Source organism: Phyllostomus discolor, chromosome 6 (assembly GCF_004126475.2).
Source record: "Phyllostomus discolor isolate MPI-MPIP mPhyDis1 chromosome 6, mPhyDis1.pri.v3, whole genome shotgun sequence".
NCBI classification, from domain to species: Eukaryota; Metazoa; Chordata; class Mammalia; order Chiroptera; family Phyllostomidae; genus Phyllostomus; species Phyllostomus discolor.
This window is the reverse complement of record NC_040908.2, coordinates 13324765-13344124: the sequence shown is the minus strand read 5'-3', so window position 1 is coordinate 13344124 and position 19360 is coordinate 13324765. Positions and strand designations below refer to the sequence as shown.

The window sequence follows — 19360 nt, the reverse complement described above, 5'->3', positions numbered from 1 at the left end:
GGGGAAACCCAGCCCTCAGGGAAAGCCCAGAGCAGGAAGGCGAAAGCAACTCTCGGAGAAGACAGTCTCAGCTATTCGAGGGGTTGCGCGGATGGTGGACCGTGAAGACAAGCAGAAGGCTTCGGAGAGTCGAGGATCGGTGGGAGATGGGGTCGTGTCAGGGGATGTGCGGAGCCTCGTGGGAATGAGGATCCGGCGGGGGTCCTGGATTTCTTGTGAAACGAGCATGGCCTCTGATGAAAGTGGTGTTGGCATCGGCCCCAGAGAACATGCAAGGCAGGCCGCGGTGCTGCCGCCGTGAGGGGGGTTCGGAGAGAGTTTCTCCGGGAGCATGCAGGGCTCTGGCTTCCTCCCTTTCCTCCTGTTAGCGGCGGTGTGAAGGCCTGGGGAGAAGGCCCCTGACCCAGCGCTCAACTCACTGCTCCACGGCCGAGGCCCTCCCCCTGAAATCATGGACTTTCCAGGGTCATCCGCGAGATAGAAGGAATGGGCTAGAGGAGTCCTGACAGCATGCATCAGTGTTTTCAGTAGGTTGATGGGGATGGTGTAAATATTGCCCTTTTTGGCGTCTGCACATTGCCCTCATTTGACTGCGGTGTTTGGACGTGCTATTGATTCTTAGACCCATTTACAGCTGCAGAAGTGCTGAGTGAGAAGGCAGGCCATGTGACATGGCCCCTGCTGTTTAAAAAGATGGCTGCTTCCCAAGGACAGTAGTGGGGTGTGTAGTTTTTATAAAACAACAGGGCATCTTTTCCAGCCGTATTCTGATTGTTCTCAGAGCAGAGAGATGGCAGGGCGGTTTTCCATCACAGAGAAATGTGTGGCTTTCCTCTAGCAGCCGTCACATCGCCACAGCCCTTTCTCCAGCGTCGGATGTTTTGTGATTCTTACAGGTGGCCTCCAGGGCTGAAGTGGAGAGCGTGTCACCTCTTTCATGTGTGGGGGGAGTGGTGTTCTCCAGGACTCCGCACTGTGAATTGCTTGTCTGTTTCTCCATTGGCTCACATACGTCACTGATGATTACTTGTTTAGCTAGTGCTTTGTGAGTGTCTCTGTACACTTCGTGTATCTATAGATACGGGTTTAGGGTAGAACTGTTTCTCTAAATAAATTTAATCTGTGTGCATTGTATGCTCATTACATTTTATCTGCACTTAGTGACTGTGGAATGTCCAATTATGAAATGCTCCTGTGCAGTGTATTCATTAAACCTTTTGATTACCTACGATAAAGCAGATGGTGCGTTCCCCAGCATCCTCTCCTGGGCCCTTGTCTTGTCTTGCAGTGCTTCCCACAGTTCCAGGTTTTACAAGACCCCCCGGACACTGACAAATGTCTGCGATGTTTGATTCCAGCCCAGCCTTTTTGTCTGCGGTGACTCCCATATTCAGTGGTCTTAGGGACATTTTCATCTGGAAATCTCACGGAGTTTTCTGCAGTACGTGGTCCTAATAATTTTTCACTTAGTGTTCTTGGACTTCTAGGTAGAAAACTATACCATCTGTAGGGAACATTTTGCAGTCATTGTACCTCTCTCTCTCTCTCTCTCTTTTAAAACCTCTTTGTGTTGGCAAGAACTTCTAGAGAAGTGCTTCCAAAAATTGCCTGAAGAGAATCTTCTGGGCTGCTTCTGAAATATATAAAGTACCAGGCCTCTTCCCTGGGAATTATAACTTAGTAGGTCTGGGTCGAGGCAAAGGAATCTGCTTTGTTTTGTTTTGTTTTCAAACAAGCACCGCAGGAATTTCTTATCTTCAGCCAAGTTGGGGAAGTGCTGTTTCAGGGCAGGGCCGGACAGCCGTGGCGGTCGTCTCGGGGTCCAGACTGGTGTGTCTGTGTCATGTGCGATGCTGATCGGCTGCTGGCCCTGCTCCGGCCTTGCCCTGTAACGGGCGGTATCGGTAACCGGCTGTGGAGTTGTTGTGTGCCCAGGGGCAGTCACACAGTGGTCAATCTAAACCAGACAAAGAGCTGCCTGCCCTGGTGCCCCTTCACTAAACATGTCTGGTGCCTGTCACGTTCCAGGCCCCGCGGAGAGCTGCGGGACAGAGGAGTGCATGCTGGCCAGGTTGTCTTTATTTTCCAACCCCCACGCTCTCTTTAACCTCTGGCCTTTCCCGGGGCTGTGGCTGCCTGTGAATAACCTTCCATGGTGCTTGTGGGCTCTGCTGCTTTTTGCTGTAGCTGATTAGACGCTTGGCCACACTTCTCTTTCATTCCGTCCTGCTCTGCAGCCTGCGACTTCATTTCAGCCAGAGAGCTGTCTGCTCGGTGTCTGCTAGAAGCCGCTTCTAAACCAGAGAGGATTTGGAACACACCGAAGGGTCATCTTGTGGAGCCGTGTTTGAAAGCTTTTGCAGTTGCGTCCGCGGTCTGGGCCTTTCGTGTGGGTCTTTCACGCACAGGCACGCTGTGACCGTATGGAACTAGTTGCAGTTGCTTGTTCCGCCCTGTTTTCTTTTATGCCTTCGGAGCTGCTGCTGTAGCTGCCTTTGCCTCCGCCCTCCCCACTCCTCCCAGCTCTCCCTTGCCCGCTTCTCTGTAGCCTCAGAGATCCGGCCACTGCCTCCTCCTGATCCCCCAGTCTTTCGGTAAAGCTCTCTGATTTTTCCCCAGAAAGGTCTTATCAAGGTTAGATTAAGTCTTGCTTACTTTGCTGTCGCTGTTGCTGAGTGGTGCCTTTTTTTTTCTAGTGTTTTTGAGACATCATTTACATGCAGTAAAATAAATGTACCTACTTTAAGTATACAATTTGATGAGTTTTGACAAATGTATATAGTCATGCAAATGATATCTTTTTTGAATTATGCATCTTAACACTTTGTTGCTGGTGTATGGAAATGCAAATTATTTTGGTATTTGAATGGGCTATGTGGTTGTCTTCCTCAACTTGCTCACCGATTCTAGTAATGTGTACTCAGGTTCTCTTGGGTTTTCTTTTCTTTTTTTCCTTAAGATTTTATTTATTTATTTTTAGAGAGGGAAGGGAGAGAGTAAGAGAGAGAGAGAGAGAGAGAAACATCAATGTGCGGTTGCTGGGGGTCATGGCCAGCAACCTAGGCATGTGCCCTGACTGGGAATCGAACCTGTGATGCCTGGTTCACAGCCCATACTCAATCCGCTGAGCTACACCAGCCAGGGCTCTCTTGGGTTTTCTATAATAATTACACCACCTGCAAATAGTCATCACCTTATTTCCTCCCTCCCACTCCTTTTAGTTTCAAACATTAATCATACTCCCCCCTTTGGTCTTCTAATGCTTCTGGAACCTCCAGCACAATATAAGTACATAGAAGTAAATTTGGAAGAGTGACATTTAAAAAAGGAATGAGCCAATAGCAAGAAAGGACCAAATCAAACTTCTAGGAATAAAATAGTAAGGTTAAGTGCAATAGAGAGGTTACATAGCAAATTAGAGATAGCTACAATAAAAATTAGGGAGTAGAAAATGGACCTGAAGGAATCAGCCAAGACAGAGAATATTGAACACAGACACAGGGAAATGGAAAATGTGAAAGGTAATTAAAGGATCTGGGGCATAGAATGAAAAGATCAACCTAGAATTCCGTACCTAGGTAATCTATTCAAAAGCAAAGATGAAATAAAGATATATTTTCAGAAAAAGTTGCAGTGGGTTCGTCACCAGTACTCCATTGCTGAGGAACTAATAGAGGATATACTTTGGGGAAAAAGTAATTGAAGCAATAAGGAAGAAATGGGATATAAGAAGAATGGTAAACAGTGGCATTAGTAAATGTGAATACATTTAAATAAGCATCATGTATAAAATAATAATAATAATAATGCCCAATTTTGATGGGCTTAAAATAAGACCCAGCCAAAGCACTAGTCACTGGGACATGAATATATAGTTGAGGCATGACTGTAGAGTTACAGGATTTTAAGTTACCGGAGACGCTGGTTAAGATTGTGGTCAGTGTTCCTATGAAAGTAGTCGGAGGAAGTTCCTGTCTTGTCTGAGGATTCAGCAGGCTTCTGCTTCTGCTTGGACCCCTCAGAGGGTGGCCTGACACTCAGGTGACGTACTCAGAGACGGTGGTTTGAAGTGGGCGGGACAGGAATGGTCTCCAGGGAAGGCACCAATCCTGAGCTCTTTCCATTAAGCTGCTGTGCTGCCAGGTGTCAGGGCCTGTCGGCATGTGCCCTGAGCTTCAGACTGTACCTGAGCCATGCAGGGAATAAGCTCGAGGCCGATTGAAAATACAGTCCTCTGAGCTCAGAAGGACTCCCCCACCTCCCACCCCCCAGAGCGTCTCCGTGCCAGGTCCACGAGTCCCAGCCCTGGCCCAGGAAACCGCAGCGCAGTGGTTCCCGCACAAGTCACCTCCCGCCCTGGCCTTAGAGTCTGCCCCTCAGGTGGGACTCTGTCCCCACTCCCAGCTCAGCGGAGCTTTCCCTAGACGACCCCCACTGCAGTACTCGGTGTCCCCTGTCTCTGTCTGAGTCCTTGCAGGAATGCCGCACTGTCCCAGGCTGTCTCTCCCATCCAGTCCAGTATGCTCTCTCTCTGGGGGATTGTTCTGCCGAGGGGCTGTGCTGCACTGTGAGAAGAGTGAGATGGGCCTGTTCCTGTGAGCTTTCGTTTCCACACCTGTGAAACTGTGACCTCGAAACTAATTCACAAGACTGTCGGATGGTTAGATGAGCCTGTGTCTCTGTGCAAAGCACCTGTTAGGTGCCTGATACTAGCTAATGTCTCAGTAACCCTTACTTCCATTTCAGGGGAGAAAAAAACAAAAGCACTAGAAGAGTAGACTCAAAGATTATAATTGCCAAAAAGAGGAAATCAAAATGAATTAAAATGAGAAAAGTAAAACCTGAGAAGTAGGTAAGAAAGGACAAAATAAAAGAAAAAAAATGAAATGAAAAATGTTACAATAAGCTATAGAAATAAATAAAAATGTATGAGTAGTCAGTAAGTTAAAATAACTACTTGTCCGGTATGCCAAGGTTGCAGGCTCAGCCCCAGTCAGGGCACACACGAGAGCCAAGCGATGAATGGGTAAGTGGGGCAGCAAACCAGTGTCTCTCCCTCCCTCTCACCCCTCCTCTCCTCTCGTTCTCTCAAATCAATTTTTAAAAAATCTATAAAATAACTTGAAATAAATGAGAGATGCATAGATTCTGCGTGGACAGGAATGTATAACTATTGAAAGACACTAAAGAAGGCATACATGCTCGAGGAGATGAATATATTTATGGAGGAATGTTCAGTATATAAAGATGCCAGTTCTCTCCAAAACCACCTATAGATTTGATCAGTTCCCATCAAAATCCCGACAGGATTTTTTGTGGCAAACAACACACTGACTTTAAACTCTGAGTGGTAGTGGAAAGCGTCAAAAGAGAAGAGTGTGAGTTTGGGGCTCGGACTCCGACTGCGAGGAGCAGGGGACGCCACAGCAATGACGTCATGACGCACTGGCACAGGCGTGGAAGCAGAAAAGTTGGTGGGGAGAGAACGGACCAGCTGCTGAGTGATCCTGGGGCAGTTGATTATCCCTGAGGAGTGAAGTTGGGCTCTGTCTCCATACCTACCAAGCAAATTAGCTCTAAGTAGATTGAAACTTAAATATGAAAGTTGAAAACTATAAAACTGTAGAAGACAAAGTGGAAGACGACCTTTCTGACCTCAGAGAGGGAAATATTATTTAATTTACAAAATACAAAGGAAGAGAGTACTAAATTGGGACTAATGTTCTATTTGAACATGACTGTATAAAGAACAAATATAATGAAAAACAGCCCTTATAGTTAAGGAGTTGTTTGCAAGTCATAACTTCCATAGGATTAACATCCAAGAAATATAAAGAACTTCTATAGATCAAAAAGAGAAAGACAACTTACACAACTACACTCTAAGAAGACAAGGAATCCAATTAAAAAATGGGCAAAGGACTTGAACAGACACTTCTCCAAGGAGGACATACAGAAAATCCAAAGACACATGAAACGATCTTCAATATCGCTAGCTATCAGAGAGATGCAAATTAAAACCACAATGAGATACCACTTCACACCAGTCAGGATGGCCATCATAAACAAAGCAACAAACAACAAGTGTTGGAGAGGCTGTGGAGAAAAGGGGACCCTAGTGCACTGTTGGTGGGACTGCAGACTGGTACAACCACTATGGAAAGCAGTATGGAACTTCTTCAGAAAACTAAAAATGGATCTGCCTTTTGACCCTGCGATTCCACTGCTGGGACTCTGTCCTAAGAATACTAAAACACCAATCCAAAAGAACCCTTGCATCCCAATGTTCATAGCAGCACAATTTACAATAGCTAGGTGCTGGAAGCAACCTAGATGCCCATCAGTAAATGAATGGATCAAAAAACTATGGTACATTTACACAATGGAATTCTATGCAGCAGAAAGAAAGAAGGAGCTCCTACCCTTTGCAACAGCTTGGATGGAGCTGGAAAGCATTATGCTAAGTGAAATAAGCCAGGCAGTGAAAGACAAATACCATATGATCTCACCTTTAACAGGAACCTAAATAACAAAACAAAGAAACAAGCAAAATATAACCAAAGACACTGAAATAGAGGACAGGTTGACAGTGACCACAGGGAAGAGAAGAGGGAATTTCAGGGGAGAATGGGAAGGGTTTACAGGAACAAATTTAAAGGACACATGGACAAAAACTAGGGGGAGGGTGGTAATGGGAGGGAGGTGGGGAGGGTTGGGTGGGTGGGCTGGATTGGGAGTAAAAGGGAGAAAACTGTGCTTGAATAATGATTAAAATAAAATAAAAAAAAGAGAGAGTGAGAGAGAAAGACAACCCGGTGAAATACTACGCAGAAGACAGGAACAGGGATTTCACAGATGAAGAAACACAAGTGGCCCATAAACACAGGGAAAGATGCTCAATCTTTTCAGTACTTAGGGAGTTATAATGAAAACCACGATACTATGTATCACCCCCAAGACTGACAAATGTTAAAAGTGTCTGACAACACCAAGGACCGGGCAGAACGTGGAGAGTCAGGGAGTTTCTCACACGGCCGAGGGGAGTAGAGATTAGTGCGGCTACTTTGTTGAAGCAACTTGGCAGAGCCTGGCGGAGCTGAGTGTGCCTAACTCCTGGCCCCGTAGTTCCACTCTGCTGACATTCTCACATGTGGCCACCAGGAGTCGTGGACAAGAAAGTTTATGGCAGCATTGTGAGTGAGGGAAAAAATGGAAGCAACCCAAATGTTCCCCAGCAGTGGACTGAATATATAATTATGATGTAATTAAGTAACGAAGTACAACCAAACATTGAAAAAATGAGTAAATTACCATTACATTGGTACGGATGAACTGTAATGTAATTTTGAGTGAAAGAAGCAAGTTGCAGAAAAAAATATGTAACTCTGTGTAGATTAAATGAATCATGTGACTTATGCATACTTGCGAGATGATAAAATATAGGAAATGATTAATACAAAACCCAGGATGCTGGTGCTGGGAGAGCAGCCGCTGTGGTGGGAGGGGCCGCACCGGGTGAGGGCCCACAGGTAGGCCAGATTGACCAGAGTGCGCTGCTTCTCAGGGAGAATCGTGGGGAGGTGGGGACATGCTCTGTAACTTTTAAAACTGTTCATGCACACTTTATACACAATTTGATATATTTTTAATTGTAAAACTATGAGGGGGCCCCCAAAACCCCCAGAATTTATTATAAAATTGTGTATTTATTCTTACATGTTTAAATTTCATTCACCTTCAAAGTACTCTTTTTTAAAAAAAGATTTTGATTATTTATTTTTAGAGAGAGGGGAAGAGAAGGAAAAAGGGAGGGAAAGAAACATCGATGTGTGAGAGATACATTGATTGGTTACTTCTTGCGCACCCCTAGGTGGGGATCTGGCCTGCAACCCAGGCATGTGCCCTGACTGGGAATCGAACCAGAGTCTTTTTGGTTTGCAGACTGGTACTCAGTTCACTGAGGCACACCAGCCAGCGTTCAGAGTACTCTCTATTTGATTCAATACACCTCTCAAGACCTTTTTCCACTGCTCAAAATAGTTTCTGAACTTGTATATTTTGATGCCTTTTAGTACTTCTACTATTTTTGTTTCACCTCTTCTACATCAACGAAAGATTCCTCTTTGAAGCCTTTTTTCATTCAGGGGAACAAAAAAAGTCGATCAGGGTGAGATTGCGTGAATAGGGAGACTGGGGCATAGGGATCATGCTGTTTTGATCAAAAACTGCCAAACACTGAGCACAGTGTGGGCAGGTATGCTCATAAATCACCCATTATTAAATGGGCAAATGCATTGAAAGAGTCTTCAAAAAAAATTCACTGAAGCTGAACGCAGCCTCTCACAACAACGCCAGCTGGCACACTGATACAGATGGGTTCCTAGAACACTGACTAGCTGGGGAATCCTATATTACAAGGGGCCCACCCTCCAGAAGGTAATTCTGTTTTTTGGGGTGTCCGCCCTTGTATATTTTAAAAATTTAAGAGATAGTAGGAAATGTTTTGAAATTAGATGTATTAGGGTATTGAAAATTCACGAAGATTGAAACTCATCACCTTAAAGTGTTTGGAGGAGACTTAATTTTCTAGGTTAAGGCCTCCCCATATTTCAGTTTCAGAGTTTGGGGGTGGAGAGGGAGCGAGACCCAGAGGAATATCGGTGGTGTGGCAGTATACACGAAATGTGGGGGACGCTGGTCCCTGGGCCCAACTGCTTCCCCTCCTCCCTCACTCCCTTCTTCACGGCCATGAATATGCAGGGACTGACTACCCAGTTCTGGGCACTGTCCTTGGGGCCAGGTAGCCGGCAGGTAAAGCCCTGACTTGGTGCTCACAGTAGTTTTCGAACCTTGGTTAGTACAGGCTTTGTTACTCTCAGCCTCCTAACTGACTCCACAGTGAAAGTCACTTCAGGGCTGTGTCATAATCCAGTCTTCGAGATGTGTTAAGGAAATCTTTTATGTACGTATTTAAACAACCTAAATGAATTCGGTCTTTGAAGTTTTCAGTGTAGTATTGTTTCTGGTTTGGTGCTAGCCCATAGTTAATATTTCCAATTCCTGTATTTTTTATTTTCTAATTTTTTCTCTCTTGATGAACTCTAATTATTTGGGATTGACTTTGATGTATTGGTATTACCACGTCTATCTATATTTTTGAGACTCAAAATTGTATCCAATTTGAAACCTTTTCTTAAAGCAGTATTTTCAAAGCACAACAGGCATCCTGCTGGAGAACATTAAGTGGGACAAAGGGAAACATTTTTTTATTTGACAGTCATGTAGTTATTTTAATGTGTATTGTAAAATACACATATGGAACCTGTGATTTCATGGCTGCTGTGACTCAGGGCGCAGCTAAGATAATCCGCCTCCCATAAACTGCATGAGTTAATGGCCCAGGTGGCTCCCAGGTAGAGCGAAACATCATGAAATGAATACATGGAGTACAGATGTGGGGTTCACCTGTAAAGGTGAATTTAGCTATTCCCTGATGTCCTCTGATTGTCTCCTACTTGTATCATAGTTCTCAAAAAATAAAGCACATGTGGTTTGTCAGGAAAAAAGCAACCTATAAAATTCATCTAGGCACATGGTTTGTGCAGATAACATTCTGTTACAGGACAGGCTCTGGAAATACACAAACACGTGAAGCGTAGATCCCGCCTTTGCGGAGCACCAGGCTCGTAGAGATAGGCCCGCCAATTAAAAAGTGCAGGGCCACGGGGAGAGCACACCAGTGGGAGTGTGGACGGGGTGCAGGGGCAGCTTTGAACGGTGGGCGCTGGCTGACCCAGCAGTGGGGGAAGTCTCCCCAGAGGAAGAGAGGCTGCAAGCAGTCTTGGGGGCTGAGCAGAATGTTCCCAGAGACCCAGACTGGGAGAGGCAGACCCCAGAACGGCAGGTGCCAAGACACCGAGAGCTGGGAGAGCACGCGGCCGTTGGGTTAGCTGGAGCACGTGCTTGTCGTTCATGCTCGTGTGAGGGGGAAGGTGAGGGCGAGGGGCTGGGTACGAAAGTGGTGGCATGTGGTGGCATTTACTGAGATCTAATTCTGAAAGTGATCGCCAGCCCTTGAAGGGTTTTGAGCAGACGACTGACGTGTCTGGGGAAGTGAAGGACTGGACCGGACCGGACCGAAGGAGGAAAAACCAGCATCACGTTATAGTCAGTCACGGGGCGAAAGGACCGGGGCGAAAGGACCAGGACGGCCATTGGGGGAAATTCAGAGTGTCGTGCTTTGTTTTGTTTCATGTTATTTTCAGGCAACTGCATTACATTTAGACTTTTCCGAGAATTTAATGGGTCAAAGGGGATGGTGCTAGGTGATTTGAAGTCAATATATGAAGTTTCTGAAGGAACTGGTATTATTCCATCTTTACTTTAAACAAGGTATTAACTAACTTTGTATGGTCTTAAACACCAATCGATTTTTGCTTATTTTGGGTTAAAATGTGTATAAGCAGCATATAAAGGCAAACGGAGAGCATGGTATTGATGAGGCACACGCCTGCAAGCAAGCAAGCCCTCTCTTCCAGTGAGGTGGTCTGTACAGCAATAGACTGCAGAGGCAAGAGAATGAAATGTCTAAACTCCTTTGCAGTTAATATCCTGCCAAGAAAATCTCAGACAAAGGGAATTGGGTGGACAACAAAATCCATGTCCTTTAAAGAGCCTCCTTTAAATCACGAATGTTCTACCTAATTGTGCCATATGTTTACTTTGGTGCATATTTACTATTAAATCTTAAACTTGATAGTCTTTGGGTTTCCTGTGTATTGTTCTACCTTCCAAAGAAATGTATTAGTACGCCAACCTATTTTTGCACCTCAGCATATCATAATTCTGGGTCGCGGGTCTGGTGCTGACCGCCCGTGTCTGGGAGTGCTCATTTGTTTCTGTGTCCATAGCCAGCCCCTGAACACCAAATTCTCTGCCTCACATTTATTTTGGGAATGTTCTCCTAATAGGCACGTTTTGGCATGTGGCTTAGTCAGCTAATTGGCTAACATTCAAAAGCCTTGAGCTCTCAGCACTTCAGCCCAACACAAGTTTCTGACTCCAATTAGGGAATGAACTCTAAAATCTTATATAAAAGAAAAAGATCCAGAAGCATCAAAAGGGGGAATTTATGCAGAGGGCACATAGGGATGTTCAAAGGGGAAGTTGACGTGGCCTTGGTAACGTGACTGCACAGAGCGATGAGGAAGGGAGCCAGAAATGAAGGGCCACCAAGGGCCCGGGCACAGCCCATGAACGTGGGTTATAGTGGAGCGTAGTGTCCGTGGAAAGCTGTGTTTTACAGCCGTTGTCACCATTTCTTTTGAAATTCTTTTTCATGCTTTTGACGATATAACTCCTTACTTCCTTATTTTCTACTTTGACACAGAAATCCCCTGCAAAGAAGCTGAGCCATGCAATTAGTAAATCTTTGGGGTGCGTACCCACCAGAGAACCCCCGCATCCTGTTTTTCCTGAGCAACCAGAGAAACCACTTGACCTTGCAAATATAGTGTAAGTATACACCTGGATGTGGGTGTGGACTAGACTGACCTGGAGACCTTGCTAAGTTCTTTTGGATCCAAACCACTTAACGTGAACATTTAATCTTCTGGTTTGGGGAAACGTTAACTTCAAGCTCTCAGCTCTTTAAACCACCGTGAATGTCTGTGTGGGTATCTAGCTCAGAGCCCTGAGGGCTGGTGACATATTACAGTCTCCAAAAGAAGCATCGACACATTGGAGAGTAATTGCTGTGCTGGACTTAGCCGAGTTGCCTTTTGTTATTGGTGTGCTCTTCCCTTAAAACAGCGGTAGAGGTTGTTTCTTCTCTGTCGCAGTAAGGCCTATAGATTTTAAAAATTCGTTTAGACAACATGGAAATGGATACCAACCTGATTTGCTCTTTCTGTATTGAGAGAAAATTAGGAAACATAAGGCTATATTTTATAAATAAAACTAGTGGGGTGTATGTGTGTGTGTGTGTATTTAATGGAATATTCATGCTAGAAAGCTGAAGGGACCAAAAGAGTTAGAAAAATAGAGGAAAAGTAAGGAGGAGGAGCAACAAGGAGGGATGCTATTCTGATCTCTTCTCTCTGAATGAAATGATGGTACTAAGTTTAGTCTGCTGGATAAAGTTGGTAGTGGTTGAGCATTCGTCTTTATCAGGTGTTAGAAGTTTTTCTGTTGGAGTAGACATTCATTTTCTTTTCCTACCTGATGGTAGAATAATACAAGCATGTGGCTTAAAAGTTCAGTAATACAGAACTTAACATGAAACCCAGCACATCCTCCCACACTTCATTGTGTTTTGTTTGGCTTTTGGATCTACTAGCGGTTACCTCTGTATCTCTAAACAGTGCATTTAGAGCACCATTTCTTGACTTAATCAGTTTTGGACATTGTTAAATCCCTTCTGGGCATAAGGAATCAACCCATCCCAGTTTTTTGTAATTATGAAGTCTGTCTTGGAACACGTCCAGCCATTGTTAATATAACGAGAACAGTTTGCAAGACACCAGTGTAACCTGGCAGCCAAGGAGAAAGGACTGGAATGCGCATGCGTGAACAGTGACGACTTCACTGTACTGGTCAGTGGGGTCGGGAGGTGCCATTGAGTGAGCATGTGTATTGTGTGGCTGTTGAATTCAAAATGACTGAGTAGAGCAACGAATTTGCCTCAAATTTTGTGATAAGCTTGATCCTCCATGGAAACTATTTGGATGATTCGGAAGGCTTTCAGGGATGATGCCGGGAGTGCAGCGCAAGTAAAAGTGTGGCACAGGTGCTTCAGAGATGGTTGAGAGTCTGTGGAAACTGACCTGCGTTCTGGAAAGCCTGCAACAAGCACAGCACCTGAGAATGTTGACCACATACGGGCTGCAATAACAAAGATCGGCAACTGACAGCGCGAGAACTAGAGGCTGATCTGGGGATTCTGAAAACGACTGTGTCTGAGATTTGGACTCAGGATCTGGGCATGAAACAGTGTCGTGGCAAAAGTTGTTCCCCAGCTTCTGCTACCAGAGCAGAAGGAGCATCGTGCTGCAGTTGCTGATGACTTGATTCAAATCACTACTAGTGAACCAGATTTCCTCAAGGTCATAACTTGGAAAGGGACTGAGCTGTCATTGACCTATGTACAGTGTTTCTTGTGTCTTGTATCTTCTTCAGTCAGTGTCTCTGTTTTTCATAGTACGTGGCTGGATGCTTTCTGGACAGACCTCGTATGTCACCGTTTTTTACATTGGTCAATTTTGTAATTTTAAATGATGTTCCTAAACCTCTATTTCTTCTAAGTTCCCTTGACTTTTGTATAAAATGAGGAAATTGGTCCCTTCCTTCTATTCCTCCGTCTCCTTGTGCCTCCTAACTTGTGCCACCTGTGCCTTCACCTTTGCGTTGTCAAGACTGGTGATATCTCTGTTCCCTCACATGCAGGGCTGAATCTAAAAGTTATAAACCAAATAACGGCACTTACAGTTAATACCACTTATTACAAAGTCCAACAGTGTGCTGTGATTCTGTGTGCTCTTTCTTGTAGTTCCAAGTTCATGGCCTCTGTGACCTCTGCTTGAGTTCAGTGGGAACTTCTTTCTCATGTGACACTGATTGCTCAAAACCATGCCTGTCGACTTTACAGTCGCATCGACTTTCCGACTTGTGTTTTCTTTTGTTTCCCATTGCTTTTGTCTTCTTGCTAGAGGAAAAAAAATGCTTTTTTACCCACTGTGTTCCATACTGAATTTTACCTGTTGTGTGTAATCCATTTTGGGGGTTAAATTTGTTAAAAATTTTCCCTTTTTGGTTAGTGTTTTTAATGTTTTTTTTTTTTACTTAAAAAAAGTCCTTGTCACCCTCACAGGTATGGCTCAGTTGATTGGGCTTTGTTCCATGAAGCTAAAGGTTGCTGGTTCAATTCTTGGTCAGGGAACCTGCCTGGGTTGTGGGTTTGGTCCCGGTTGGGGTGCATATGAAAGGCAACCGATTGATGTTTCTCTCTCGCATTGGTGTTTCTCTCCCTCTTTCTCCCTCCTTTCCTGAACTCTCTAAAATATAAATAAATGAATAAAATATTTGTTTAAAAAGTCCTTGTGTATCCCAACATTGTAGAGGTTTTTTCTCTCTCTCCTTTTTTCCTCCTTAAGTTTTGAGAATTCCCCTTTCACATATGTCTTTAATTCACTGGAAGTAGATTTTTGTGTATAGTGTGGTATAGAATATGTAATTCTCTTTTTTTCTTCGCTTTTGAATAATAACTTGTCTCAGAGCCATTTGTTGGATAATTTATTATTTCTCCGCTGACCTACAATGCCACTACTGTCACAAATGAAGTTTCCAAATACACATGGTCTTGTGTCTGGGCCCTTTCTTCTGTCCCTTTGGTTAAATTGTTTATCCCTATGCCAATATCCTAATTACTACAAGGGATTAAGTAATCTTTTTAAAAGGGTGTCTTATCTATTCTTTGCTCTTTCGTATAAAGTTTAGAATCAGCTTGTTGAGTTCCTCATTAATTGAGTTCCTCATTATTTGAGTTCCTCATTATTGAGTTCCAAGTTTTGTCGGATTTTTATCAGCTCTTCACTGAATCTGAAGATCAAATTGGGGAGATTGACATCTTTACAGTATTAATCTTTCATCCCAGGAATGTTTTATGTCTTTCCATTTATTTAAATATACTCTTATGCCTTTCAATAAAGCTTTCTAATTTTCCCCAGAAGGGTCTTATGTAAGTTGGATTAATTCTTATGTACTTTACACTTGTTGTTGCCGTTGCAAGCAGCACCTTTTCCCCTACAGTTTAAAAATATGATTTACATGCAATAAACCACCCACTTTAAGTGTACAATCCGCTGAGTTTTGGCAAATGCATATAATTGTGCAAATGATATCTTTTTGAATTATGCACCATAACAGTCTGTTGCTGGTGTGCGGAGATGCAAATTGGTTTGGTGTTTTAATCCACTGTGTAGTCATCTTGCCACGTCAACGTGCTCATTGATTCCGGAAATTTGTACCCAGGTTCTTTGGGATTTTCTCTGAATAATACAGTACCTGCACATAGTGACAGCTTTGTTTCCTCTCTCCCGCTCCTTAAACTTGTAAGCATTAATCATACTTTTTTTTTCTTTTTGGTCTTATAATACTGGCTAGAAGCTCCAGTGCAATACTGAATAGAAGTGGTTTAACAGGCATTCCTGTGTTATCACTAATCCCAAAGAGAATGCTCTCAGCATTCATGTAGTATGTCATTTGATGTAGTCTTTGAGTGAACTGTTTATCAGGTAAAAGAGGTTTCCTTTTATTACTAGTTTGCTAAGACTGCTTTCTTTTTGTCATGAATGGATGTCAGATTTTCTTAAAGACTTTGTCTGCGTTAATTGAGATGGATGATCATATACGTTTCTTTATTCTATCAATGTAGTGAATTACATTTTTTAAACAATCCTGGAAGAAATGTAAATTGACTCGCCTTTTAAGGCACTGCTAGGTTTCATTTGCTGATATTTCATTTAGCTTTTGCCTATGTTTATGAGTTACATTGTTCTGTAATTTCCCCTTTCTTTGTCTTTAGGACAAAGTGTGCCTAGTTTGCTTACTTTAAAAAGTTGAGGAACATTCTCTCTTTTTATATTTTTTAGAAGAACTTGCTTAAGATTGGAATTATGTGCCCCTCAGCCTTCTGTGTGGGAAAGTTTTTAATGGTTAATTCCATTTTTAAAAACAATTATAAGACTATTTTCATTTTTTATTTATTTTTTAGTCACTTTGGAACATTTTATATTTGTAGGAACTTGTCAGTTTCTTCTAAATTTTCAGTTATTGGCCCAAAGTTTGTAATATTTTGTGTATAGTATGTAGGCTACTGTTCCTTTTTTCACTCCTAATTTCATGTATTTATGGTTTCTCTCCTTCTTTTTTATTTGAAAAACCTTGCCATAGGTTTGTCTAACCTACTGGATTTTTAGAGGACCAACGTTTGTTTTTTACGATTCTCTTATTGTATGTAATTGTATTTTTAAATTTCACTTCCACCCTTACCTTCATTATTTTTGTCACAGTTTCTTTGACTTTCTTTTGCTACTCTAAGTTCTTTAAAGACATGGTAGCTTACTCACTTCAAGTTTTTTCCCCTAATATAAGCATTTAAGCCTATTAAGCTCTCTAAGCACTACCTGAGTGGTGTTCCAGGTACGTTATATAATTTTTTTGTTTAGCCCTAAATATTTTCCAAGTTCAGATAAGATTTCTTCTTTGAGATGTATACTTCCTTAATTTCCATACATACGGGCATTTTTCTAGATCCTTTTTGTGATTAATTTTCAGTTCAATTCATTTTAGTCCGCATTATTCAGTTCTTTCAGATTTGTTGATACGTATTTATTACCTAACGGAGAACCCAGTTTCTATCCTGGTCCCTGCAAATTTGGAAATAACATATGTGCTGTGCTAGCTGGGTGCAGAATTCCTGGTGAAGGACGGACTGTGTGTCCATGGGGTCCGGTTTGTTCGTCATGTTGCCCCAACCTTCGGTAGCCTTATTTACTTCTTCTAAACAATACACTTCCCTAGGAAATGGAAAATCTATTTTCATGTAGTGCCTCTCTCTATTCCTGATAATTCTGTTTGTTCTCAAGTCTATTTTACCTGCCAGTAATGTCTTTGACTATCTTCTGCTAGGTACGTGCTAGATATAACTTTCCCAAAGATAAAATCTTTGATTTTCAGTCTTTCTGTGTCCTTGGGGTTTCAGTCTGTTCCTTGTAAATTGCAAGGTGGATTTTTTTTACCTTTTAAAGAAATTTTATTTCTCAATTACAGTTTATTATTGTAATAATTAACCTTTTGTCAAACTTGCTTCCAAATTTTTCTGAATTAGTAAATGTCTCAACTGTTTTCCTTGGTCAAGTTTTTAGTTTAAAGATCAGATTTGTTACATTTTTTCATCATGGTTTATGGCTCCCCTTTCATATTTAAGATAATGTTCTCACCTCAACATTATAAAAATACCTCTGTCTATAAAAATTTTCCCATTTCTGGATTTTTTTTGTTATCAGATGAGATAGAATTGAAGTTTATTTTTTTCAATATGGCTAGCCATTTGTTCCAACTCCATTATTTTCCTGATTATTTTGTTGCAGTCTTGATATGACTTCTTTTAGCAATTGATACTCACTTTGAAGCTCTGAGAAATCATATAAATTACGTATTTGCCCTCTATATGTCATTTTCTAAAAAGATGTCTTTGCCCCACGGTCTGTCTTTATCTTATTGGCTGGTTAAGAAGGGCTTTTGTGAAGAATCAATAACATTTACAGTGAAGCTTAAAAGATGAATAGGGATTAGGCCGGTGAGAGGCAGTGGGAGGAGCATTCCCAGCAGAGGGGGCGCTCGGACAGCCTGAGATTTTGGACATTATCTCTAACTGAAGGGTTTGGATAGGAGAGGGACATGTTGGATTGTATTTAAGAAAAGTTATTGCCTACTGTGTGGGAATAGGAATGGGACAACAGTGAAAAGGAAGAGCCAGCTAGGATTCTTTTTTTCCTTTGGCCAGGTGAGAGCTGACGGTGGTTTGAACTGTCATAGAGGTATACCCAGAAATTGCATACCCAGAAATAAGTTTAAAACCTCAGTTGAAATGTGGGTCAGGAATTGAAACTCCAAGTATACTGTAGTGTTAATGGCTTCCATTTCATTGTTGAATTAGAGGTTTATTCAGAGCCTCACAGGTTTGAGATTCCAGAGTCGTTGATCTTTATGGAGCCCCCCTAGTGTTCCAGGTCCTTTGCCCACCTCCTGCCTAACCCTCCCAGCACCCTTTGCAGTGTCAGCATCCTTAACCTGTAACAGATCAGGGGACCACATTGGTGGGGCTGAATGGTGTTCCCAAGGTCACACAGCTACAGGGCAGTGAAGCTGGGACCAGAATCTAGGGCTCGTAACCCATGCTCCACGTTCTTTCCTTTGCACCTCAGTTTCCTAAAGTGCTGACCCAGGAAAAATTGTCATTGTAGAAACATACAATAATGGAACCGTTGTTCGAACCCCACGGTTGGTTTTAGAATCAGGAGAGAACATTGAGTGACTGTAATCTGGATGGTTGAAAAATAGAAGAGCAGCCGTGTGAAATGGTAAAAGAAAAGCTAGATTCAAGATTCAGAGATATCAAAAAGAAAAATCAGGAGACATGAGTTTGCTTTTCTGTAAAACTGGTGGTGATAAAACTTATCTTAGCCCTGGCCAGTGTGACACGGTTGGAGCATTGTGCTATCACCAGAGGGTTGTGGGTTTGATTCCTGGTGAGGGCACATGCCTGGGTTGTGGGTTTGGTCCAAGCCTGGGCTCATATGATTCCCGATTTGGGCGAGGACTGGGGCAGCAAACAACGGATGCTTCTCCATCTCCCTTCCTCTCTCCCTTCCTCTCTCAAAGGCAATGAAAAAATGTCCTTGCTGTGCTGTGGGGCTGCCTGTGGGGGAGGACCTGTGTGGCTCTCCTGCTGGTCTCTAGCACACTTTTCAAGGGACTCTCATGTGAGACTGGGAGTTTCCATAGTCCACCGTCAGCTCTGAGTCTCAGTTTCCCCTTAAGTCAGCCCCTCCTGCGCAGCCTGCCGCCGTGCGCAGCCAGCCCTGCCTGCGTGGTCCGCCTCGCTGTGGTTTCTCTCCATCCACCGCCTTACCCGTCTGGTTGTTATGGTTGATTTTTTCTTTAATTCTGTGGTTGTTGGAGTTCCATGCAGTTTGATTTTCTGGCACTTCTGGTGGTTTAGTGATTTTAGATGGGTTGTTTGTCTCCTTTTGGTTGTGCAAGGAGGCGAAGGGTTTGGAGGGTGGTGCCTAAGGAGAGAGGAATGGCGATGGACAAACACGTTCATTCTAAACCAGTGTTCATCTGGGCTGATCACCCCAGCAGAGATCCAGAAGTGCCTGGGTCTTGGACACTGCTCCGCAGCCCTTTTTCTGGAAACAGTAACCTCTTTGGAGACTTGGTTCTCCCTCAGCCCTAACCATGTTTTTCTAAGAGGATTGCCAGTCAGAGTGTCTGGCCCTCCGTGCACCCGTGTGGGTAGATGACTCAAGGCCGATCATCTGGAGAATTTCACAGTGGAACGAGGGAGAGGTTTTCCCCCCCAGTGGTGAAGCTGCAGTCTGTTAGGCAGAAGCCTGTGACTTGTGTCTGTGACTGTTGGCATCATAGGGCTCTTCCATATTCTTTCGTTGTACTGGTCTTTGGCTCATTATTTGAAATAATTAAGTCGTGGCTTTTTGTGAATTATTTTATACATTTTTGGTTGTAAATGATAATTGTTAAATCAGGTTTGATCTAAAAACTGTAGTATGTGAAGCCA

General features: G+C 43.2%; 1 protein-coding gene across 6 annotated transcripts in view; it reads left to right on the top strand.

The window, feature by feature from the left end:
* Positions 1–19360, top strand: part of DTNB (dystrobrevin beta) — a 172816-nt gene that overhangs the window by 87267 nt on the left and 66189 nt on the right. For all 6 annotated transcript variants that reach the window (XM_028516745.2, XM_028516744.2, XM_028516741.2 and 3 more), the window contains one exon: positions 11390–11514. In XM_028516745.2, coding sequence (XP_028372546.2) covers positions 11390–11514 — 125 coding nt within the window. The remainder of the gene's footprint in view (positions 1–11389; positions 11515–19360) is intronic.